The sequence below is a fragment of the Agelaius phoeniceus genome, chromosome 5 (assembly GCF_051311805.1).
Source record: "Agelaius phoeniceus isolate bAgePho1 chromosome 5, bAgePho1.hap1, whole genome shotgun sequence".
Classification (NCBI taxonomy): domain Eukaryota; kingdom Metazoa; phylum Chordata; class Aves; order Passeriformes; family Icteridae; genus Agelaius; species Agelaius phoeniceus.
In genome coordinates this window covers 31,209,078-31,236,033 of record NC_135269.1, presented here as the reverse complement: position 1 = coordinate 31,236,033, position 26,956 = coordinate 31,209,078, and the positions used below count along the sequence as shown (strand labels likewise).

The window sequence follows — 26,956 nt, the reverse complement described above, 5'->3', positions numbered from 1 at the left end:
CTGTGTCCTGCCTCTGGTCGGGGACAAGATCCGTGTGACCACGAGTTCCTACAGCCGGGCTGACAGGGGCATGCTCCAGGGGGCATCGCTGCTGCTGCATGGCCAAAAGCCCAGCTTCGTGCTTAGTCTTACCCACATGCTGAAACTCTCTGGTAATTTGGAGTGGTACTGTATCAGCCCTGGCTCGAAGGAGACTTTCACAACTTCTCTAATGAACCTCTCACAGTCTTTCAATAATGCAGCTATTTATAGGCAAGGTCTATACTGAATAGATTGCAGAAGCTGCACAAAAGCTCACAGTGTTTCAGCAATGAAGCTGCAGAGAAACATCAGAGCAGACTGAAATCACTCAGTATAGTTACATGCAATCAAATATAATCTATGTTTTGCTCGATTAGACTCACTGCTTAACTGAAAAATTAATCACATTTTAACACATTTAGGTAATTTTAGAAATGAGAGCTGGTTTTGGGAAGTACAAGAATTTTCAAGTCTTAAGATTAAGGGCTAAACCCTGCTCTTGCTCACAACGTCAAATTTTAGGTGTGGCATCAGGGAAGTTTAATAGAATATCCCCAAGTAGTCAGAGCAGAAATTGGACATTGTCAGAAACCATCACCAACCATCTCATCTTTCTCTTTCAAATTACTCCTTTAGGCTTTAGCAAATATCCTGGGTCTTGCAGTCCCAGCATGCATTATGAAATGAAGATATTAATCAAAAACTGTTCCACCAATGCACTCATGAGAAAGCACTGCTGCTGTTCTTTTTATCGCCCAAGCCCATTTCATTGTAAACGTTTCTGAGATGTGCAAGATGAAGGTAGCACAAAGCAGCAGAACTTTGTGCATATGGCTCACCTGAATCTTCCTTAGAAAAAATCAGAGAAAGAATTTTACTGCTTTGACCTTCCCAGACTTGTGTCTCTCTGACACTTATTCATGAAGTCCCAGTAAACAGCAGATTTACACAAACATGCTTTGCTTATGAATATTATAAATCTTTTCCTGAATTTTAAGGGAGAATTGACATTCAATGCAGGTGTTGGAGTAAGCACTGCAGGCCTTTGGCTTTCACTGCTGTGGCCAGAAGAGGGTTTAGTGACACCCTTTAGCATAGAGACTCCCAGCTCTTGCTACCTTCTGTGAGCTAAGGTTTTATCTCTATAAAAGGAGCAGGGATTTCCTCTGGGGATTAGGAGGAGATAAAAACCCAAGACAGAGCTACTATCTCATTACATTACAAAGCACAAGTGGATGAAAAAGAGTCAGTGATTGTCTTTCCTTTTTCTCTTTTGGCAATTGATTCCTCTTTAGGCTCTGAAGAGAAATAAGGTCCCTCTTTTTTATGCAGGTCTCTAAGAACACAGGCCATAGATGGACTTACAAACCTAACTGCTACTGAGAGCTGCAGAATTCTATATTTATATGGCATTGAGACTCTCAGTATTTCTTCTCATTTCTTCATTCCTGCTTCTCCAAGTGCACTGAGCTGGTCCTTGCTACAGGCATGGGAAAATCATAAAACCCCAACCACCAGCACCCTCATTAATGCCAATGGGCCATCTTGAACTAGATTTTCCTGCACTGGTTTAGACTGTTGATACACCCCAGGCAGAGGAATTTCACATCCAGGCCTCCTCAGACTTTGAAGGATGAGGTTAGGCTAGGCATGTGGATCCAAACCAAAGTTCCTGTTGCAGTGGACTTGTATGAGTAGCCTAGAAATTCCCAGAGACCTCTGAACAGAACTATTAAACTATCCAACAGCAGCTCTTTTAACCCTGACACACCCAGATAGTTTTTTTTTTCCCACCTGCTTCATTAACTTTTGCTTCTGAACTGTGGGAAAATGAAGCAAGGCAAGACAAAGACCTTGACCTGATTGTGTAGCTTCATGGCAGGAAACGTGTTAGTGAAAAAGACAATCTTCCTGCTTTAAGTTTTATTTACAATTACACTGGTTGTACCTTGTCTAGAACTCTTGTCTTAAAAAGAAACAATTTAGAAAGGATGACACATTTTGTCTCATGTAAGGTACCAGTGCTCACCAGTAAAATGTGACAACATCATTAAAAAATCAAAGATTTTATTTTCATATTATTAAGATGTTTAATTGTAGGTTCAATATTAAGTTATAAATATGCTCTATGACAGAAAATAAAAGCAGCTTATCACTCACTGAGTAGTTTAGAAACTCTTTTTTTCTGCTGGATTTAAAATTTCTGGTGAAATTGGTGAGGAGTGCACTCAGCACATCCTGTTAGCTGAGTCAATTGAAATTGCACCTGTTCTTGGATGCAAGTCCTAACAAATGCAACCCATATACATTGTAAAGAAAAGGACTTGTATGCACTTTTTCCAATTAACATCTGCCTTTTGGCAAGTCATTAACCTATTTTCTCACAAAGAAACAGCTTCAATTGTATTATGCATCTGAAGCGTGCAAAAGTCCCTGAGGGGGTACTCTGACAAAAACATACTGTTCCTGGATCCAATGTGAACATACATATTCATTAATTGTTTGGGGCAATGAGTACAGAATTTCTGATTTTTACAAGTCCTACAAGGTAAACAGGTTACATAAAGCTATGTCCCTGGAAATAGCCACATCCTGGCCACTGTCGCTCAGTAGAAAAACCAAGAGTGATTTTGTGCTGTGATATGGCAATTAAAATAATTCAGCAACACTGTAAAAAAACTTCTGGGAAGAAAAAAGAACGCTACCCTAAAATAGTACTGCATATTTATTTATTTATTCAAAGAGACGTAAATAAAGATAGTAAGTTGTATTTTTCAAATCTCTCATTCTATATGGATGTGTTCAGGACATCCTAAAATGGCAATGAGAACCTATTCTACCAACATTTTTCCAGCTAAAAGATTATTGTGATCAAAATTTAAAACTACAGATTTAGATTTCTCACCATGAAGATGATAATGAAAAAACTAATTATTATCTTACATAAAAGCAAGAAACAACAATCCCCCAAAGACAAGGGAATTGTTCAGATGCATTCACCTCCAGGAACTGATTTTCCAAAAGCCTAAATTAAAAAAAATATATCAATATCAAAAAGTGAATGCTGAAGTAACAATTGGTAGCATTTCTTTCAATTTGGAAGAGCATTTTTAGTTTGAAATGTCTGCTGAAATACGTTACAATGAGCTGCTGAGCTGCTGCACAGTGCTTTGACACTTGAGGAATTTGAAATGGGGTTTCTCCAGAGACAGTCTCCCAGCAACAACTATTGCTGCCACCACCTTCTCTCCCTCAACACACAAACCTTGGGGATCTACTACATGTCATTATTTTAAGAAGTAATTGAGCCATTTTTGCAGTAGCAGGCCTGAAAGCTGGAAGCAGTCTTTCTCCAGCAGGGGGGTCTATTTATATTTAGTATCAGAGGGATAATTTAGCCTGAGGGAGACTGTACTGCATCAGGTACATTGTTCAGCTTGTTTAGAACAAGTTTGGGCTATCAGTACTTCAATGCAGTCTCCAATACCAATATAATTCTCATAATTATAAGATCCATGCAATTATTTTTTTCACATAGTGCAAAAGCACAACTAAGACTAAACAGCAGTCATTTTCCTCTAGTTTTATAATTCAAATTAGTCAAATCACCAGTTACTTGACAGAGTACAAACCCTAGAGTAAATGCTTCTAAGAGTTTAACAGCCTTGGCAGGTGCTTTTAAAAGAAGTATTTCTGCTCCAAAACTTTATTGGAAGTTATATGGATGAAGAGAATAAGATAACTAGCCCACATCAATGCTTTTTGGAAAGAAACATCATGTTAGATGGTTGTGGCTGTGTTTTAGAAAAGCCATCACAGCTTGAGGAAAATACATCCATCCTGTTTTCAACCAACCATGACCAGACATTCTCCCAAGTGTCATCCTGTTGAGTTTCAGTATCAACAGACCACCCAACAGAATAACGTGTCTTAATTTGGGAATGTTATGTTGGCTCACCAGATGCACAAACAACGGAGGAATAAACTGGATTAAGTAGTAAACTCTCCAGATAATAGGTACTGAAAAGGTAGAGGGATTAGTGACAGGAGCTAAGGCAGAAGGGAAAAATTCAGCAGAGATTTTATTTAAAAATATGGAAGTAAAAGAAATATCCAAATCTTATTGATTAAATAATCCTGAAAAAAACTTAAAAGAAAAATCTGCAGATTTAAGACATATATATATGTAGTCCACCAAGAGAAAACACGAAATAAGCAAAAATTTTAATAGCTACATGGTTTTGTGTCTTCTAATGGAGACAAGAAAAGACAAAAACCACAAGAGTATTTGCAAATTCATAAAGTGAAGTACATTTGATCCAAAAGACAGCATTTATATAACTTTGTGTTATGTAGTAGTATAAACAATTGCATAATCAAAGGTCAGGCTGGAATACATATGACCATTCTCTGACAAAAAAATCTGTGGTTAGGATGCTGCCTAGAAACAGTTGCATCCAAAAATTTTATAAGAGATTGCTTCTTTGCCAAAACCAGTAGAGCTCAAGACTGAACTGCAAATATTGAGTACATATTGGTAAAAATCAGAGTTAACAAAGGAAGTGAGATGATGTCTGGCTATCAAAGATGGTTGCTGAAAGAGAAAATAAGTTATGCAAGAAAAATTGACTGCACATTTCTGTGGCCTGAGCTGCAGTCATATTTACACAGTGAGCTTGTGTACTAAAGCTGAACTCTGCTGATGTTAATGAGGTTCAGCCTGGGAAATGGGCTTTATCTATATACAGTCAGGTGAGAATTGGATTAAAGTGCTTCCCCATTCCAAGCGTCCTATTTTTCAACAGACATGTAAAGTTACAGAAATGCATGATTACCTAGTTTTTACTGTGGATTTACAACAGGTGTTCTGCAATTGACATTTTAAAAAATAGACAGACATAAAGAAAATATATATTTTCCATTAAATAAGACCCAAAATCATATTTCTAAGAATTGCATTTTTATTAAAAATAAAACTCAAATCATCATACACTGCAAAGTTTTTCCTGACTTATGTCTGCATTCACAATGCATTACTTGATCAGGTACATTCACAGCATGCAAAGCTTGAGCACACGTGGACATTCTTATGGGATAAGAATCTTTTGTATTTATGATCTAGATGTTGCAAATTTTTGTGTTTGGTTCAAATATATTCTTCAGAAGTATAAAGCTCACTTTTGTTTTCATAAATATGAAAAGTGAATTTTGATGGGGATATGATAGGCAGAAGCGTTCAAGTGCATCAAAACTCATGTTTTGCAGCTGGATTCACATAGATGCAATTATATCTTCTAAGTTAAAGTGACTTAATTCCTGCATTTGTAACTATAAGTTTTCACACTACACCTTCTTGCAATCATTACTAAAATGCTGAGAAGATAAAGAATAACACACTACTTTTTGGTAAAACACTTGAGAATATGTAAGGGACAAAGAACACCTCTGGCATTTTTGTATTATGTCTTACTTAATTTAGGTGTTTCAGTAATGTTGTCTTAGCACAAAGAACATTATTTTTAAAAACACTGTTGACTGAGTTTAAATATCTGCACAGTGGTAACCTGCATAATAACTGCTATTAATCTAAAAATATGTAGTTAGTGGCTTAGTTATACGCAAATATCTTGTTAGGTTGAAGTAAGAGTTCGGGAATGTTCAATGGAAATTATTTAGAAAGTTGTAGTTTTGATTGGGTTACATTTCATTAAATAGATAACCAGAATATCTGCTTGCTACCAATGTTTGAAATTTTTTTTTTCAAATTTCTTCCATTTTTATTACTTTGATTTGATGTTTCTGCTTATAGTAAAATCCAGTGAAGAAACATTCCTTGTGATTTTATGAAACATACTCATCAACATAGTTCATTTTCCTATTTTATTAGTTCTGTTTTCCCTTAAGCAACATTTTTTGCTGATCTTTTATGCATTCTTTCAATTTATCTTCTGTACAAGTAAGACGTTCTTCCAGGACTGAAATGGTCTGCATGAAGAAGAGAATAATTTCAATTGGCTTTATATTATTCACACAGTAATATAAAAGCGTGCAACATAAGAAAAATAATTTTAACTCAACAGGAAAAAATACTGTAAGATGGCTTCTCCTTAGCTAATCCACTATTTACAACTGTATTTAAAAATTACAGCTTTGCCTCCATGGAGATTGTCTAAAGGCTTTTGCTTTCACAAAACATTTTCACTGAGAAAGAGAAATTCATACATGTATAATGTAAAGTACTCTGAAATACTATGTGAAAGTTGCATCCATATTCCAATAGAAAAACAGCCATCCCTGTGACCACAAACGATATCTTTCAAAAAACTAAAAGAAACTTTTAAGGCATCCCCAAGAAAAGGAAATGAGAAAAAATATACTATTAAAAGGCATTTATTCTCCATGATATTATTTTCAGCAGAAGAAGTAGGTTTTTGGACCCAAGCTGGCAGTTTCTTTTACAACTTACTACACAAATAATTTCCAACTCATGACTTGACTCCATACTTCTCAAAAACTGTTTCTTCCTACTTAACATATATATTGCAAAAGAACGCAGAAAAAAAAACCCTTAGCTGCTCCATTTTGAAGTGATTTAATGTCAATATATTACAGACTACAAACTGAAACTATAAGGTACATCTGGATTAAAAAGATGCATTGAGCATTTGCAAACAAGTGACTCAGAGTCACTGACTGAGACTGAGTATTTGTGCAGTTTCATTGGCACAAGGACTTACTGCACTGCTTGGATTCCTACCTAAGCAGACACCTCACACACTAAGTTGGGAAAGGGATTTAATGGTACATTGCCAATTTACTTTGTTCATCCCCTGCTAGTGCGTGATTGTTCCAGCTGGAATGTTTGCTAAACAACTGGCTTCTGACAAAACTACCCAGATTTTACTACTGAAAAACAGTGATTCTCTTCAGCCAGAGTTAAAAATACAGCAACAATCTTTATGGTTATGTACCAGGAAGCTTTCACTTTGGCAAACACAATACATGCAATCAATATCTTCTGAAAGGAAAACACCCAAACAGTCACTTGACTATACAGCTATTGAAAATAACCCCATAGTCTTTAATGTTCTGATTTATGAACATGACTCCAGGCTACTGCTGCCCTTTGATAGCACTGTCATTTTGCACTGCAAGCATCACCTGTTATTGCATACTTACTAGAGTTAGCATCTCTAGCTGGGCCACAATGTGGTCCAAAGCCCAGTCCACGGAGGAGGAGATGCCTCTGTGCTGTTCTGCACTAAGCACAGCTGACCCACTCTCACTCTCTGCCTTCCTTTTTGAACTTTTTGCTGAGGGAGAAGCAGAGGGACTCAGCAGTTCTTCACTTTTGCCAACACCCTTGAATACAGAAACATAATTTGAAGATTCAGCTGCCTTTGTCTTCATTTAAGTGGAACCACATCATAAGATAGACAGGATAGCCAAAAGTCAGGCTTTTAATTAAAAAAAAAAATCTACACATATATATATATATATATGCATACACACAAGGACCCTCAGATTTGCTTTTTGTACCAGGTTCAATTCGTAAGACTTCAATTTGTTCTGACCTAAGAGAGAATTCCAGCTGTGATGGATGAGGCAATAAGGGAAATCTTAGCAGTCTTTAGGTACATGTTTCAGGTACATATGATTGAAGAGCCATGTGATGTACCACTAGGGCTTGAATAAATACAATTAATGAGGGGCATTTTCTTCAAAAAGACAGCCCTGGTTGACAAAGAAATTCACTCAGAGTAGTCATACAGATGAAAAATCCGTATGTTACTAGACAACCACAAGCGCTTCTTCCAACTTCCTAGTATGAAACCTTTGTTTAGTATGAACTAACCTCTTATTTCAGCTTTTTAAAAAAGTAGTTTTCAGTTGTTTGTTCAGTGATGGTACTTTTTGAAAAATTGATTCCTTCAGAAAATGGGAGAAGGAAACAACAGAGAAGATCCACACAATGCAACGTTGAGAGAAAAAACTTTGATGTGTAAACTTTGCTTCAGGGTAAGTGAGAGAGCATGATCTTCCCCACCAATTTGGTTTTGTCTGTGCCTTGAAGTTCTTAATGGTATTTTTGAGTCATGAGAGGTTAAATCATCACTAATTCATTAGAAAGTCTTTCACAACAAGTTTACCTGAATAGTTAATGACTTATTGAGATTTCTTTAAAAACTTCTTATATCTTCAGACAACTTTAGTTTACTTACACACTAAAATAAATTGCAGTAGTCAGGTTTTACTATTTCTGATTACATTTGATATATCTACATTTACAAAATAAACCTTTAAAATAGTTCCAATTAAACTATTTCTCTGGAATTTATTGACAGCCTACAAAAATATCTATTAGCTTTGCAAAGGGGAAATTTTAGTCTCACCTGATGTATTTAAAATACACAATATTTACAATGTGCCCAAAATATATTTATGTTGCAAGGCTGAACAGATTTTCAAAATAGAGGGTATTAAAATCATTGTCAAACATTTAAAAAAAAATCTGCTAAGTCTCTAAAATAATCTTGTAGAATGTAAATTGCTAGGCAGAATTATTAGCAGACTTTTACAAGATCACCTAGGTATGTTGATGAGTTTCTGTCAAGAATGATTTACATGTAGTTGACCTTGCCTTTGAATCATGTACGATCAGAGACTGATGGATTAAATACTGCAACAATGACAGACTTTTTTAAATACTATCAGACATCAACTATTTTAAATTTAAGTAATACTAAATCATATCAATATTATTGTGAACTTATACTGCTGCATTATCCACAATAACATTCCTGTGTCTTCAGTGTGATTCTGCACAGTCCTGTGTGGTGGGAAACAGCTGAAAGCAGAGACTGTGGTGAGGGAAGAGAGCAAAAAAAGAAAGTCTTACAATCCTCTCTGGGTTGAAAGTTCCATTGTGCAGTTACATTCTGCAGGACAGGTCTCAAGCCCCCAGGCAAGAACCCATGAAGTGCAGAGCATGGTTAGGAGAGACAGGGGCACATACCCAGGCAATGGTAACAAAGCCAGAGTGAAGCCATCTCAAGGTTTGATAGTACCATGGCATTTACTGACATCACTTCCACTGATTTCTGTTACCCTAGCATTGTCAGTTAAAGTCTGAAGCAAGAGAGATTATTTCAACCCAAGGAGGAAAGCTATCAATTCAGTAAACACAGCAAACACTAAGCTACTAAAAGTCTCACCACTTCTTTCCTACAGCAAAATTGATCCAAACTTCAATATATCAGACAAATAGATCTGAAAGAATGTTTTGTATCTCAGTAAACTGCCACCAGCATTGCAAGTCAGAGTAATGGAAAAGTCCTCTTATAATTTACTGGGTTAAGCAGCAAATTGAGATTTTTCTGCTACATATTCAAAGATTTGGAAGTACAAAACAACATAAAAGCATTTACAGAAATAAGACAAAGACCTTGATGTTTGTCAAAACTCAAACAAGATAAGCAAATAACTGAGCTTTCAAAATTTGTAAGAGAAATGAAAAAAGACCGTTTCAAATTTTCAACTTATCTAACCTGTGTCCAAAATAGTTATTTTTATCATAGTCTGGAAATTCGTAGAGACTTTTTTAAATACTATCATACATCAAGTATGCTAGTATAATTTTAAGGTTATCTGTTTTATAGCTTAACCTTTCCTAATATCTAACTTTACAATCTCCTCCAGCTCAGCAAAGGGTCCGAAATGGCTGAAATCTAACACAACACTGAAATGCCAAAACCTTGCTGTAAAGGAGTGACACAGGTCTCAAAGATTTCCTTTACTTTTGGATACCAGTTAGTTCATGTCCAACACTTTTATTCAGCACATTTCACTTTAAATGAAGTTCCTTTTAAAGAAAGTCTTTCTACTCAAAGTCTATTTCAAATGAAAAGTTTCAAGAATTATATGTTGTCTTTCTTTCAAATTAGCCCCTTTCTAAAGTACTTGAAATGCTACCAAGTCATAAACAACAATTCTGTATGTCACCAGCAATGTAGTAAAAATGTCTCATATTAAAAAAAAACCCAAACTATTCTGAGAGTCATCAAAGGTATAGCTTATTTTGAGAGAATAAATTTTAATAAGGCAATCAATTTTAAATTGTTACTTCTGAGCAAAGCAAAGAAGAAAATTAAAATGTGTACAGTGTTTCCATTCAAACACCATTAGTAATAACATAAACTCACATTTGGGCAACTTCATGCAAGTTACAAATAAGGAGGAGAAGGAACAGATTTAATTAATCAATAGGAAGTTATTACCATGACATTACCAGCGGATGTTCAGCAGAAAATTAAATTTAGCTTATAAAATGATGTCACAAACAGCAAACCATAATTGCACATCTTTGTTTTCTGTCAAGCAAAATAGCCAAAACTCTGTGGGTGGTACTTGATCAATTTGTGAAAAATCCTTACACATAACCTTATCACCTCTGCCTGTTCCCAAACGTTTTCCCATGAAACATTCACACAGCACATAGACACAAACACTGCATCCCAGCCTCCCTTTGCTTCATAACTGTTAAGAATAGAATCTGAGTAAAATGCATCCATATATAAAGATGCCTGAGCAGTTTTATTTATAGAAATAAAAAAAAAATCCCTCAAGGGAAATAAGAAAAAAAGAAAAAATACAAGTCTCTCTCACACAATTGCCTATCAACAGGCTTCCATCCTCTATGAGCTCCAAATTTGGAAACTACAGACCAGAGTTTCTAAAAGCATGTCTTAGAATCTTATAATTAAGATGGGCTTATAAAAATGTGACATTGGTAAGCTTCCTAATGAATCACAAAAATTGGCATGGTCTGCTTTTTAAAATTAAACCTTTAAATTTTGAACACATGGTACATTTGCCTACTAATAGTAAAATATTTCTGATACTGTGATTAAAACAACTACAAATAATTAGTCATTAGTAGAGCATTAGGCTCAAACAGATCAAAGAGCAAAGGCATAACAGAGTAGTGTCCCACCTTACCAGATATTGAATTCCTGAGTCTTTTGGTTATTTGAAATCATGGGAAATTTTGGGGAGAAACAGTACTATCATTATCACTACTTTTTTCTTCCTCTTGTGAACCTACTCTCATATAAAAATGGTTCACTGTGGAAATGCTAAATTTAACCATTCAAGAGTTGGAGTCTTTTTGTTTGGTTGGTTGGTTTTTTTTTTTGTTTTTTTTTTTTTTTGTTGTTGTTGTTGTTGTTTTTGGGGTTTTGTGGGTTTTTTTGGTTGGTTTTTTTTTTTTTGGTTGGTTGGGGTTTTTTTTTTGTTTTTGTTTTTGTTGTTGTTGTTGTTTTTTGGGGGGGCTGGGTTTTTGTAGCATATAATTACTCACAGATCACTTCTTCTGCTTTGAAATTATTTTTTTCAGTCCATGAGTGATCCACATAAAACAGCTCTCTGATCTAGTAGTCGAAGACTGAGTATGTTAAATCACAACCTATTTTATCAGCTCCTACTGAAGAAAACTTCCCTGTAGTTTCAGCTGATGACAGCACTCTTCATTTCCTCTCCTCTTGCATGCACAGCAACAACTTGCCATGTGCCAACTGTGGCTTGCTGCCCCATGTATTCTGATAAGGTATCTCTGGAATCGTTTATTTGCAAATTTTAATGAAGTTTTGCATTCAAGCAGTAAAATACAGATAAACTATGTGGTGCATCCAGAGCAAAGTTCTACTAAGCACTTCTAGCTTGAGCAGTCCACTTTCAGAACTTGTAATACAGACTCTCACACTTGAATCAAAGTCTTTCATGTTGTCTTACACATCAGAGTCTTCTCCAGCTTTTAAAAAAATACCCAAGCTGAAATAAAAAATTTAAAGTGCACTTAACAGAAGTGCATCACATGCAGTCTGACATGGAAACACCTGGAAGGACTCCTGAAGGTAGCACACCCTTCAGTTTAGAGGCTGATCATAAGCAGTGGTACCAGGTTACAAACTCATGGCCAATAAAACAGGCCAAACTATCAGACTGTATTCTTCAGCACAACAGGCACTTCCACCTTAGATGGAAGAGCATAACACTTTAAGCCTTGAAAACAGCAAATTCAGCCTGAAGCTAACTGAGTTTATAGAGGCCAGAAGGCCAGTACAAAGCAATGAAAACTCTTAGCTTACTTTGGTGGAGTTTTTTATCTAATTATCTGTAGAAAATTAACTGAAATCCTGATGCACTTACAGCTATGGTCTGATTAATCAGATTTATTTATTTCTATCAGGATGACAGCTATACTGAATTTAGTATTCCTGTGATGGCATGAAATAATAAACTCCCCTGACCATAGGCACATCTCAAGATATCCTGAAAGTTCTAGGCAAAGAAATTACATCACATTTTACAAGCAACCTTTCACACACATATTGAGAAACTGACTACACAGTTTTCTTATGTCATCTTTTTCCCAGAGTGCTGCTTCTGGTTTGAGAAAACCCTGTAAAACAGTACATCCAATGCACTTAGTATTTTATAATTCCACATATACAGAATCTAGTAAAGAACAAAAATATTTTCTCTGTATTCCATGCATTCAAGAAAGCACTGAAAATGAGCACATAATAATCCCTGTTTTCTCCAAAAAAAAAAAAAAATTAAAAATTATTTCTATTTCTCTAATAAAAACTTCTTAGAAGTCCGTGAATGTTTGAGTGCATCCAGTTAGAAATTAATAATATTCCTGAAATACTTCTTTCTAAACTCTCAGATCATCAGTAATAAACTTTACTTAAAACCAGGTGATTTTTTCTAATTTGCTCATTGATGTTAATTTCTAATATTAATGGTACCCTGCACAGTCTGTATGAGTTTAAACTTTTAGAAAAAGCTAAGTATTTCCCCCCAAAAACAAGCAATACTGATGAAAAGTTAGGAATTGATAATTAAAAACCAACTGAACAAAAAACCTCACAAAACAACAAACAAACAAAAAAAGCCCCCAACAAAACAACCAAATAAAAAACCTCAAAGCATATCATAAACATCCAAAACAAACCAGGCAGAAATCATTGGAGGTTCAATTTCCAAAGGTGAGAATCCCCTGTCAGGACGTCAATTCTAATGTAACAGTTCAGGAAGACTATACTCAAACACTTTCATAAGTTATAAAAACACTTGCACCACAGGCACCAAAATATAAAAATGTACCCTGTAGAAGAAAGGCAAAGAAAGGTAATCAATTACCTCCAGTATATCTTCAGCTTCAGCAAGAAGCTTTGCAAAATTAAGGAGAAATAACATGACACCATAGAAGCATTTCCTACCATTTACAATTATGAAATAAAGTAGTCAAGTTTAATTTAGGCAAATTACTTTGGACTGCTTGCCTGCATACCCAAGGGGACATCTTATGGCTGTAATTGAAAAAAAGTTGCCATGATGGTTTCTTTTTACCTGCATAGAGCCCTATAAAAACTGTATTACAAACTCTGCTTGAACTTCTTATCCATTCCAGGGCAGAGAAAAGCTAAAGGAGGGCAGGAGGAATACTTGCAACAGAAACTGGAAATATAATGAAACACTTACTAGAAGGAAGTAACGATAGTAAATTAATAACTCTATGTGGACAAGGTCTCCTTTCTACCACTATAAATAGAATATTCTGCTATTTTTTGATATTACAAATGTTAATGAACAAAAACAAAGGTATAAAAACCCTAGGACTTTCCTAGCATACAGGGCAAACTCCCTGTACTTCAAATAGCAGATTGTGAGGGTTGACAGAGGGCATCAAGCACATGGGAGGAAGGAGGCAGGGTATGAGTGAGAGTAGAGCATCCTCACCAGGAACATACCTAATTAGAGAAATGACAGCCATTCTTCTGGCTTGCCTCCTCATGACTCCTTTCTGTCCTCTTTCCCCTACCTAAAAAACTGAATGAAAGCCTTTAGACCAATACCTAGCTAGTGAAGTCTAACTGAACTTTACAAAGAAACGATACCCAGTAGCAGTGACTTTGTTGTACAGAATCTTAAATTATATATAAAGAACAGCACTTCCTCTATTTCATTCAAAGTCACCTAGTATATCCATATTCAACATGGATTTACAATGAAAAGAGGTTGATCAACAAACCCAGAGGCATTCCTTGTAATCGAAGGCATGTTTACTCCTGAGAAAAAAATAAAACAAAAGAATATACTTTACAACATGCAATTGATTTCTCCTAAATAAGGCTTTCATACTTAACCTGTTGTGGCAAAACCAATCTTGAACAACTTACACTGTATGTAAAGGAGAAGAACTAAAGGAACACACTTCTGTCTTAAACCCCACTTCTCAATAAGAATGAACAAAAAATTACGGAATGGACAAAAAATCCAGAATAGACAGACTCTGCCAGAACAAGAACTGAAGGCTGTGAAAAATGTTCTCCTCGGCCCTGCAGAAAGCTGAGAAGGGCTGCAGTCCCTAGGCTCCAGCCAGGGGTCTGGTGCTCCTCAAGAGCAGGAGGCTGGCACAGGGCAGAGCTGCCTGTGCTGCAGAGCCTCCCTCCATGCCCTGGCACTGTAGCAGGGCCCCTGCTGCAGGAGCACTCGGGGGCTGTTTGCCAGCCCCTACATAAATATAGACTTATATGCATATCTACACACAACTTCCTTCAAAGTTATATGCAAAGCTAAAAGAAACTCCTTTCTGCCAGCAGAGCTGCATCTGTATCAATGGTTTTTGTCAGAATAAGTGTATGTGCTATGGTACAAATTTTCTTATTTTGCTACCTCGTATCACCATAACTTGTGTAATAACAAAACTTTGTTGCACAGACGAACCTAAATTGCCTCCTGTTAGGGGATGCTATGGGGGAAGGATGTCCACACAATAATTTCACAGAGAAATCTCTTCCTAGATGAGATCTGGCAGCTTTGATTTCCTTTCAGAGCAGCAGTAACCACAGGTGGTTATACCACTTGACCAGGTGGCTATTGACAATACATGGAGTTTGTTTACTCCACAGAAGCAAGTGTCAAATCTCCTCTAATGCAAATTACTTACAGGAAAATAACAAAGAGTTAAAAGCATTTGAAATTAAGTTAGCAATCCAACATAGCAGAGTCCAAAGTTAAATCCAACAGGGCCAGCACAACTGCTTGAACACTTTGCCAAAGAGACAGATACTACTATCTGCAAAAGAAAAAAAGAAGTCCAATATTTCATAGCTTAGAACTGAAATCCTCTGACTATAGCCATAAAAATATATTTTACTATGTAATAGAAGAAACATTGTTCTTCAGCATTTTACCAAGGTTTTTGTTAATGAAATGCTACACCTATAGTGGATGGTGAAGGTTTCAAAAGAACCTCAAACATTTTAACAAGAGTGCCACAAAAATACTCCCAATGAGGATAAAATGAAGCTTCAAATTTTTGACTGAAAAGTCAAATTTATATGCTTTTATTAGATTTCACAAAATACCTGGAGAAAGTAGCAAAAGTCCATCCTGAGCTATTTCAGTGATCAGCATTAGTAAATATTCAGAAGGTTTGGATAAGCTGTCCCATTTGTTAAGGTAAAAATAATACTCAGTCCTGCTTTGTTCAGAGGTGGGATTGTAAAAAATTGCTTTGGTAGCACCACAACAACTTTGCACTTAAGTCAGTTGAGTTTTACAATTTACTGTGATAGAATCAAATTAGGGAACAACAGAAACTGAGAAATTTGAAAATTACATACAAATATCCAAGAAATGTTAACTTTGCAGTGGTCTGACTGGCCTGTTTCACTCTTGAAAAATAATTTCTGTAACTCAAAGATTATTTGTACTTTAAAAGTATCAGAAACAAAAGAAGCCCCAGCAACAGCATTCCTATTAGCTAGAGATGTTAAAGCATTATGCATATTTTTTATGTGTTTAATGGCATCTTTTTATCTTCCATTTCAGAAGATAATAAATGTTGTAATTGTATTTCTGGCAAAATATTTTCTACTCCAACCACAGCAAGAAAGACTATTGGTTTGGAAATAACTTCACAAGTCAAATAATGATACTGATTTTTAATATATCCTGCAATATTATGGAGAAAATAGCAGGGGTGTGGGGAAGCTGAAATTCCATCAGTAATCATAAAGGATAAACAGGAGAATTGCGTGGTCATGGGTCACAGTCAGCATGAGAACTGTGTCAGGAAAAAGCCAAAAAATCAACTAAAAAGTTGACCTAGGGCATATAGAGCAAATATTTAAGGCTTAACATCAATACAGTTTGAGGAGACAGAAAAGAAATGGTTTTTCAAACTGAAGACCTATCTAATGAAATATTTAGTCAAACTATTACTGATAGAATCATCCTTTTTTTTATATCCATAATATGCATGCTACAATTTTACTAATGCATTTTAGGCTGTAATGCATCATGAACTCAATTATCTTGCTAGTGTTTCCTCAAAAACTGTTAAATCAGAAAGACACTGCAGAATTATACCGGTTTTAGTGACTCCATTGAAATCTGCTCTTGTTTTAGTCCCACACAAAACATAACCAGCTATCTGGAAAATCAAACGTACAGGTGACAAAAAGGCATCCTGTAAACTACTAAAACAGTCAGGGTGACTTGGCATTCTGACTTCCTTCAACTGTCAAAATGCAACTTGATGTACACATGCAAGGCATCAGAGAAGAATACACTACAGAGTAATAAACTTCAGAAAGCAGAGGTGTTGAAAATATCTACTATGACACATAACTGGACAAAATGATAAACCTTTATGATAAGGTTACTGAGTGAAGAATTACTGTATCTTACATGCAACTAACTGAAACTGCTAAGCAACTAGCATTGTACTATTTCACTACACTAGCAAAAATTGGAAGTGTGGACACTGAATTCCTTTCCCAAGAGACATAAGGAAGAAAGAAACATCTTGGAAGAGTAACCTTTTCAGTGAGGAACATTTGATACTGGTTAATCTAAGAACAGCTTAAGCATAAAGCAATTCTTTTAAATCCCTGTTACAAGTAAGGAGTCTTCCTTTAAAATAAAAATACTGCAGTATTTAACTCAGAGTTGCATTGCAATGTCTTCACTTCAGGATCTAACATGCAGAGTGGAACTCACACTTTGGTGTACAGGAAATATCTATGCAGTAAGAACATGCCAGAGGACACCATCTCTCCCCTCCCCACCTCCCTCCTTCAAACAACCCAAACTGCTACAACCAGAGTATCATATGTCAGGGGATACAGAGAAAAAAAGAATAAGCCCAAACCCAACCAACCAGCTCTTCAGAGCAGTAATGCTGATGGTGTCACCCACAGCTACTAATTTTTTCCCCCAAATATTTTTTATTGCAAAATGCAACAGAATCCAATGTTCCTCTTCCAGAATCACTAACCATAGACTGTTTCTCACTTGCTTTCCTCTGACTTCATATACTCTCAGAGCTTTTACTTTACAATGCTCCAAATTCAAGCAAAAAGGATGGAGCTGTCTCCATTCAGTCTCAGTTACCTGCTGTTTACATTACAGCCATGCAGACAGAAAAAATCTGAATCCTCTCAGGCTGAAAAAAAAAAAAAGAATCCAACATATGTACTTCCTGAACAAAAGGAAACCATTACTACCACCTCCTTTCCTCCTATTTTTTCCATTACAACTTAAGAAAGATACTCAGCTGTTGCATGCATGTAACACACCTGTTTGTATTACAGCAGAATCACACTGGATACATGGCTCCACAGACATCAGTCAATACAGTTAGGTTACAGCCAGCTCTGATCTACTCCTTCATCTCTAAATCATTTTTTCTCATTACTCCTTTGTGCTCCTATTAGTGTTTGGACAGCTGAACAGATCGGGGAATTGACATGGATGAAATTAACCAGATAAAAACAGCCATGAAGTTGAAATGACTGTGAAATCATCCTTTAGCATTGTTCTACCTAACTTCTAACCCCCACACTGTTTTGGTGGAAGATGCAAACCAAGATGTTTTTCTACATCAAACACCTATCTGCTGAAGAAAATCTTTCTTCCTTAGTTGCTGAATTTTATTTGAAAAGTCTCGTTTTTTCAGTCTTAAGTAACCTAGGTAATCTTTTCATGTGACTCAGTGTCTCCATTATCTCACATTAAGCAAGTAACTACATCTCTTACTGCAAACTTGACAGTAATGCAGCATGGCTTCAAGGAGAGATGTACTGTATTGGAACAACTAACATATTTGGAAAACACTCAAACAAGCTTTTAGTCAGAAAGCATCCTCTGGGTTTAGATATCACCCTAATCTAAGTGATAAATAGAATTTGCTAGCACTTGTTTAAGCACTGTCATTTAGGAAAAAAATAAAATTTTGAAGCAGTATTAAAGTGTTTGCTTTTATAACAAACTTGCTTTAACAACTTTGAATAACATATGAGTTTTATATATAAACAAGTTTCATTCAAGTATATACATAAGTTTATATTATATATAAATTTCAGTTAAGTTCAGTCATAATATAATATATATAAATTTCAGTCAAGTTTCTACCCCACAGTTGCAAGCATGCTGTGCTAAACTTATACTCCAGTTATATTTAAGAACTAAGAGTAATTCAAGGGCAGTATTTAGCTTTACAATCTTGCTTTCTGACATAACTGATCTGTAGCTCAGCTTTACTGTGCAACTTACACAAAAAGAAAATCTTGCAGTCTCCTTTAAGAGACACACATTATTAGCTAAACTTTGCATTCCCTTGCTTTTTAGTCCCACAAAATGTGCAATCTCAGAATTATTAAAGTCCTGTGAATACTAAGAAGTTGAAAACTTTATTTGTACTACTGCATTAAAAAAGTTAAACTAGGTGCTTATAGGGTAACAGAACCACTGAATGATAACTTCATTAACTTCCATTAAGCTAAATGACTCACAAATGGCATTTAGATCAGTAGTAAATCATCATCTAGGTCAGCAGGAAGCTCATTACAGACTGACAATCCAAGTGACAGAAACGCTTTTCTACAAGTGCTATAGTAGTAATTTCCTGTGTGAAAGGCTTGCTGCTGTTGCTGCATTCCTCAGGGGACACTTCTTCTCAGAGGATGTTACTCTTCCCCAGGAAGAGGAAGGAACCAGTTGTTATTGGATGTGTGGGCTGATAGCTGTCGGGCATTTTCTGCATGCCGCAGAATCAGCTGTGAGAACTGTGAATACAGCTTAGATTTCCAGTCAAAGCAGAGGAAAACACTGCTTGAGCAGACAAGGTCAGAGTGTACATGTACAGTATCTCAGGAAACTGAGTGAGAAATAATACCTGGAACTTCCATCCCTCCAGTTCCCAGAAATGTGCTAATGTGCTAAAGGAACAATATACACACATGGATCAACTTGAAAAACATTCCTGAAACACAGCTGCCCTGAGTAAGGCCCTACACAAAGTAAAATTTTGCCAGTTTTAGAAGGCCTGTCTTCTTAGAAAATATTTGTGTATGTGTGCACGTGTACAATTTTTTCCTGTTAGGTCCCTCTCCTAGGCTTCCTGTTCTATAGGAACTCAAGCTCCCTCCATACGTGTTGAGACACTATTACAGGGTGGGTCATTGGTAGCTACTCCATGCCTATTCCAGTATCACATCCACTGACTTTTTCTTAAGTGATAGCACTAATATGTTTCCTTATTCTAACTGCTTATTTCCAAATTTCATTAAAAAAAAAACCCCACCAATTATTTGATTATGAAATTATTAGGGAGACAGAACAGTGACAGACAAAACAGCACAATCTCATAAAGTACATTTCCTCAGGAAAGCAGGCTAAAAATAGCATAAGAAATATTATATTCTTGCACTCTCTAGTGCCCAAATTCAGAACTCAGTCTCCGATAAAAACCTGACTTTCTCTCCAGCTCCACTTCACTCAGAGAATATAATCAAGACCATTAAGGAAAATCAGGACATGTATTATTATTTAATTATGTAGAGGCACAACATACCTCTTGTTCTCTCCTTGTAAACCAGAAGTTACATGCTGTGTTAGAATAGCATCACCACAAAATGCAAGGAGCATTTGGATCATATTCCTCTTTTATTGCAAGCATTGGGTTCACATTCAAGCAATTGATCCTTAAGTTCTAGTTGATGTTAGTGGTATCAAAGCATACTAATTTTAAGATTATATACACAAATCTTTCTAAACATGCCTAGACATCTACAGCAGCTCAAAATGCAAGTTTAGAAATTCCCTGTTCAATATGCGAAACACTTCATCTTTGCTGCACTTGTGATGAGTCATTTTGTTCATATACACCATACCTTCCCTAGAAGGCTCTTAGTGGGCAACAGAAAAAGCTGTACTGTTTCATGCCTGTTCCAGATGGATTAGGAGTAGCCTTTGGGGGGAATGGGAGACATTCCTTCTCTGAGAGCAGCTGAACGTGTTTAACTGCAGAGTTTTGGGGAGAAGGCAGCCTATCCTCTTGCACCAGCCCCAAACATTCTACCTGCCTAGCATGCAAAGAGTAGAAAGGTCTGTCTAAAGTGTACTTTAAAGCCAAGATGACACTAAAAATTGCCTGTCTAAAAGCAAGATTGGACAGAGAGGGGGATTCATTTGCAAAGACAGAAAAGCACAATTCTTATTTTTATTCTGCTGCACTGAACACTTCAAACTTCCTCTATTTACAGTATTTATGCTGTGTTTGTATAAGATTTAGCAGGAGCCATTCAGAGCCTGTTTGAGAGTTTTTTGGTATGCTTATCTATGAAAAAGGTGCAGATGGCTTTACCAGAAGACTTTGGGGACACAGTATCTCTTCACACTATTTTCTAATTTAATTCTGCTTGTCATTGGGAGTTCAGGGAGTTCAATTCAAATAAGCATTTACTGGTAATCAGAAGAATGGCAGTAAATGAAAAAAAGTTCATAGCTATTCAGGGAGTGGCCTTTCTTATTTCCCTGTCTGGGAACAAAGAAGGTAAGGTGATGGAAGAGGCTGGGAACTGTCAATTCTTATCAAAGCCCTTTTACCCATGGGATCACTCCCCAGTGCAGAGCTCAGTCTAATTGGAAACTGAGTTTTGGACAAGGAACACAAGTGGGGCAGTGATTTCAGTCTTTCTTTCAAAGGGAATACTGCTGGAACTTTTCTTTGGTAAAGAAAAATGTATACATACCATGTAATGACCAGAGTTTTTGTCTGAGGACATTTAGGAAAGTTGATATCATTGAATTACAGAAAGCTATTGTGCTTTCAAATGATCTATAAAAACCAGCAAAGGTAACTACTCTGCACAATGAAGTGACATGTAAGTTTTGTTCTACCAGCTGTTCCCTTCTGAATTGGACTTAGGCCCCAGAGGAGATGATCTATGTACAAAATTGCCATTACTTCCTTTCTTCCTTTTACCCTCCCCTTAACCTCACTGAAGACAGTTTGTCTTTATTTCCTTGTAAGGCTGAAGCTAGGAAAGGATGCAAATCAGAGTAAATCTGAAGTTGCATGGTAAGGAAAATATGAAGTGTTTTAAAAATTAGTTTTTAACATACAACTTCTATTGTCATCCTCTCCTACTGGATTCTGGAGTTATGTTAAGGAACAAGGAAGAGACATTACTGCAAGAATTTTTCAAAGCAAATTTCTATGAGGAAGAAGAGCTCACTAAGCCTTAATGTATGCAGAAATAGAAAAATACATGCAAATTTTTCATTCATAATTGCTGCCTTTCCAAATACATGGGGTGTTTTTTGATTGTGGAGCTTGGTTGGTTTTTTGGGGCTTTTTTAAAATTCAAAACAAAGGCAGAGAAAAGTGTATCAAAAATACCTAAACCCTGAAACACAAACTGCGAAAGCAATGTGTACAGAACAAATTGAGAGCACAGATACTTCTACTTTTTGCCTCAAGACACACTACAAATGCAGTACAGATAAACTTTCTATTTTAAAACTTAGTATGTTCTTTTTGCTCCAAACAGAAACAATCCTTATCTTTCCTTACTCAGTAATTAACCCAGTCTTAACTTTGCAGGAGTTGTACTGTAAATGAACAATAAGAATGTCTTGTTTTTAGTGTTAAATGGCACTGGGAGAGAAAGAACAGCAAACATCTCCCAGCTAGTGCAGACATTCTGATTTCCAGATTACAGTACATTGCTTTGCTTCCTCCAAATCCTGTTTACATGAGCAAGGTCAGGGGATGAAACATTAGAGAGCCTCTACAGTGATTTCCTGCTTCTGTCAGTAAAAACTACAGAGACACCATCAACTTTCCCTTGTTTCCAACAGCTTATCAGGGACCAGAGGTTACCAGTGTAGTGCCTTGCAGAATTGAAAAGACCCAACCTCTCTCATGATTAAAACTAAAATTGAAGGATGAAACAGAAAGAAGTAGTCCCAAAGAGAAACAAAACTTCCAATTTTTCCTTTTCAATAGTTCAGAAAACAAAGGCAATGTTAAGTTGCTTGACACATGGAGGAGTGGTAGAGAGGCATTAAAGCTTTCAGAGTCTTCAATGAAATAGAAAGGAGAAAGAAGCACCACCCCCAGCCCCCATATTTGACCCCAATTTAGTGAATATTTTCAGAGTGCAAAAGGCTAGAACACACCTAATTTCTGGTAACTGCAACATATGAGGACTCTTATCATTGAAAAAGTCTGAACATTACACAAGTACCAGTTTGTTAGGCATTCACAGCTAATTTTTACAGTGCTTTCAATAATACACATGAGAACTGAATAAATGAATCATCAAATCCAAAGCTATTTCCTAACCATAATAATACACAGGAATTCTTAATGGCTTTGTAATTGTAGTCCAAAAGAAAGCAACTCCACACTGAAGATTTTACTGAAATTTTTCCACTGACACAAGGATCATACTCCCTTCACTGAGTTTACAAAAAAAGTTGCATCAGTATGAACCTCAGAAGAAAAAAGATTTTTCATTCACCATGTTCAAAACAACTGGCTTTAGTACAAAGCTAGAAAAGAAGCTGAAAAGATAAGGTGTTTACAATTCAGGCAGTTTAATAATGTAAGTGTTTTTAGTAAAATCCCTGTAAGAACATTCATATTTGCCTATCTTAGTTTAACCTCTGAAGCAAGAAAATAGAACTAAATTAAAAAACAACAAAACACAAAAGCAGGCATTTTAAGTGTGGAAGCTGTAATGGATTGTTGCTTTTGATGAAGCAAGAAATTAAAATTCCTTGAAAAGAGGAGAAGTAGGAGGAAGAGATAATACTAGTATTTTCTTAGACAGCTACAGCTCAAAATAAATGAACTGCTAAGAAAATATCTAAATATATATTTTAAATTCACAATAAAGAATCAAGAGTGTTATATTTTTAAATACTTGTTTTTAAAATCTTCTCTAGGCAGACTGTTGTAAAGAATAGATGATGGTGACACTTTGCTGCACCCAAATTCTGTAGAATAGTGTGTCCTCTTTTGGGCTTCTTGGTCCCAGATAAGACATTGACATCCTGAAGCAAATCAAGTTGAGAGTGAACAAGATATCAAAGGGGCTGGAACATGAAATCGAGGAAAGGCAGAGAACCAGGTTTTCTCTCTGGAAGAAAAGGTACAGGGAGATCTTGCTGCCATCTCAGATATCTAACGGGTAAGAAGACAGACACACACATATTAGAAGACCACTGCGAATTCAAGGTAATAAATATGTTGGAACATAGGATATTCTAGTTACATATTATTAAAAAAAATATTTTCATCAACCAAACATTAGAGCAAGCTGCCCAGAAAGGTGGTGGAATCTCTATCCTTACACATTATGAACAAATGAACTGGACAAGGCTCATAAGAACCTGATCCAAGCTGGCCTTGCTTTAAGGGGAAGGTTAGATGAAATTACTCCAGACATCCCTCTCAACTTATACTATATCACTTTCATTAACAAATCTTCAAAGAAGGAAGGAAAAGGAAAAACCCTTTTGCTTTGTCACAAATCATCTTAGGGGCAGTAATAATGCATTTCCCATAAAGGAGTAGAAGAATGGACAATTCAAGTTGAAGAAAAGATTCTCAATAAGAAGAGCACTTTCTTCTATTGTCCTTCCTCCTGGACTAGACTGAGACCTATAGAAGTTTTTGACCACTTACTGTCAGGAATTTTGGTAGTTATTCAACAAAACATTACAAGGTTTTGCATAGACTTTCAATCTTCCTGAAGGGGTTTCAGGGAGCTTTAAGAAACTCACCAGAAATCCTACAGAAGTTTCAGTGTTGTTACTCACCCCAGAGAAAGGCTGTATTTAAAGACTTGCATTTTTGTGGATCACTGTCTCAAGTATCTCTCCCCTTCAGCAGAAAAATTGAAGTAAATATGATAATTAACTACTTCCAGTGGTCTAGGGACTTGCCAATATGTTTTGTAAATAACCCTTAAGATCCTGCTGTGTTACATGTGTGATAAATGCACTGAACAAGAATGCATAAAGATACCTAAATGCAGACTGCATTTTTCTCTCTGCACATGTCAGAAGGGCAGAAGAACTCCTCAAGGCAGAGCCTTAAAATAATAAGTAGGTATAGATAGGACACACATAAATTAACCTGGCAATCTGATCCAAGATTTTTGTTATTTAAACAGCATTCTTTCAGTAGAAGCAGTGCCAAAAAGCCATAAACAGATTTAAAATGGGTCTTGAAATGTTTTCAGAGGAAAAAATTGCACAGTGATAATGTCTTTGACAACCAGTAGAAAAAGAGCAACTCATTGGGGCTGGAATCGGGGATATGTATGAGATAAGATGATGAATTAGACGAGGACTAGAGGATGGCAACCTCAACTTGAAAAAGGACTAAAAAAAAAATACAAATAATACACAAAAGTAGTATCATTCAATTGAGGACAAACTGTATCAAAAGGAAATCTGTCCGTGAAGGTGTGATAGAAATAAAGGCAGTGTCTGCTCTTTTCTCCTTCTTTCTTATGAAGAACACATCAAGCCTCTATTAGACAGTCTCCATACATTAAGGAAACTGAGAAAGCTTCAGATAAAAAGGTCCAAGTCACTGAGATCCAGAACCCTCTAGAAACAAGACACAAAGAGTCTAGGTGGCTGGCCTGATTAAGAAACAGATGATAATTCCACAAATGACAGAAGCTGGTAATGTGGCAGACAGACAATGGACAGGAAGATGATACTAAAGGATGAGCTGACATTAGAAAGCACAGAGGACCAGATTGGTTAGCAAAGTTGAAGAATGTTATTGACTGTGGCAGAGGAAGGATATTAGTGGCAAAGAAAACATGCAAATGATTCCTGAATTTGTGTGAACAGTGGCAGGGTTAGGGTTAACCTGTGTTGAAAAGGACAGTTGCCCTTAATGCTACAGCCTGAGTAACAAGGTTATAGAAATGTTTCTAGATGGAAAAAGAGGCAGATGGGAAATGCTGAAATACAACAGTGGCGAGAACCAATGATAACTGGTAGATTGAGATGCTGGGGGAAAAAAAAATTCGTGATTACTGACCCAGTCAAAAAGCATAAATTCTGAAGCAACATTTTTATATTTAAGATTGTAAAGCCAGAAAGACAGCAGTCAAAAAAATGCTGTACTTCTTGGGTCAATGTAAGCCTTTGAGTTCTGGGCATAAAGTTTTATAAGGTGCTTTCATAGGAAAAGAATTAAGGGAGACTAAGTGATTTTTAGGTATGGAATAATTACAGTGCAACCACACACTTGAACTCTGTGATGAGCAGAGTAAGTAATGAACACACAGTACCTAAAAATGATAGGTAGTCAATAAATTATATCCACCACAATGCACTGTCTGTGAAGCCTACTAAACAGATGCCTGTAAGTCTACAAAGAACCATATTTCCATTATGAAAACATGACAACTGATAAACCTTAAAATAGATAACATTATCACCTCTCAAATATAAGTTCTTATATGATTATTTGTTTTGAAGTAAAGGTTTCTCATCAACCTGTGCATCATGATCTTCAAAAATGATCTTAAAGAATTTTACATAGTACCTTCACAACATAGCTTTCATAAAGCATTCAGGACAAAATAGAACAGCAGAAACCACACCTGCTGCCTTTTCATAAGTATTAACCCTTCAACCACACAAACTTTTTATGGTAACTAAAATTGCTCAAGATACAATTTTGCATTCACAGGAACAGATTCAGAGCTAAAAGAAAAATTCTCATTTTAACCTAATTCTAGAACAGCATGTCTTTTAGATTTCATACCAGGAGAGCATATTTCTCCTCCCACGAAACTGCCGCTAAAACATTGCCTTCCTCTCCTCCCACACGCCATACCAATGTCATATGTAAAGCTAACACTAGAAGACTCTAATCCCATCACTCTGTCTTAAAATGTATTACCTTTTTTTTTTTTTTCCTTCTAGGGAACTATTAAATGCCTTAAAAGGAGAAATAATAAAACATCAGTTTTAGAATAGTATTGGTGAGACAATGATTCTTTAGTGCTACCATTATTTGAAGATAACAAAAAGTGTTTGAGAATAAGCCACAAATTTTAACAGGAATATTTAGATGTACTTAGCATGGGCTTATAAATAGAATTTGTGCTTAGTATAGTGGTAAAACTGTAGGTATAAAATGAAAGCTTTGCTATTACACCATCTTCTGGTTAGACTTGGGAACTGTGACAAAGTTTAAGTTGAGAATTTAGGATATTGAGCTCTGAGCACTCGACAATTGCTAAAAAATCAATTTCATTCATATGGACAGTAAAAGCACATTTCCAGAACATGTTAGCTATACCTTACCCACCTTACCCTCTTTCTTTTTTTTTTTTTTTTTTTTTTAAAGTAACTTACAGGAGTACTGATATATGAAGATGTTCTAATATCGATGATAACTGGGTCAGGTGTTTGTATATCAGGCACATCAAAGGCAGGGTCAACCTGTTGAAAATAAATTATATCATTATTTCAGCACCAACAGAGAAAAGGAAATAAGACTGAAATAAAAAGTGAGAACACACTTAGCAGA

At 36.1% G+C, this 26,956-nt stretch overlaps 1 protein-coding gene across 1 annotated transcript in view; it reads right to left on the bottom strand.

Moving 5' to 3' along the window:
* Positions 1–4,959: 4,959 nt before the first annotated feature.
* The window catches only part of POC1B (POC1 centriolar protein B), a 46,789-nt gene continuing 24,792 nt past the window's right edge, over positions 4,960–26,956 (bottom strand). The window contains 3 exon segments of the mRNA XM_054631738.2: positions 4,960–6,006; positions 7,201–7,383; positions 26,782–26,868. Of these exon segments, the coding sequence (XP_054487713.2) occupies positions 5,905–6,006; positions 7,201–7,383; positions 26,782–26,868 (372 nt within the window). The 3' untranslated portion in view covers positions 4,960–5,904.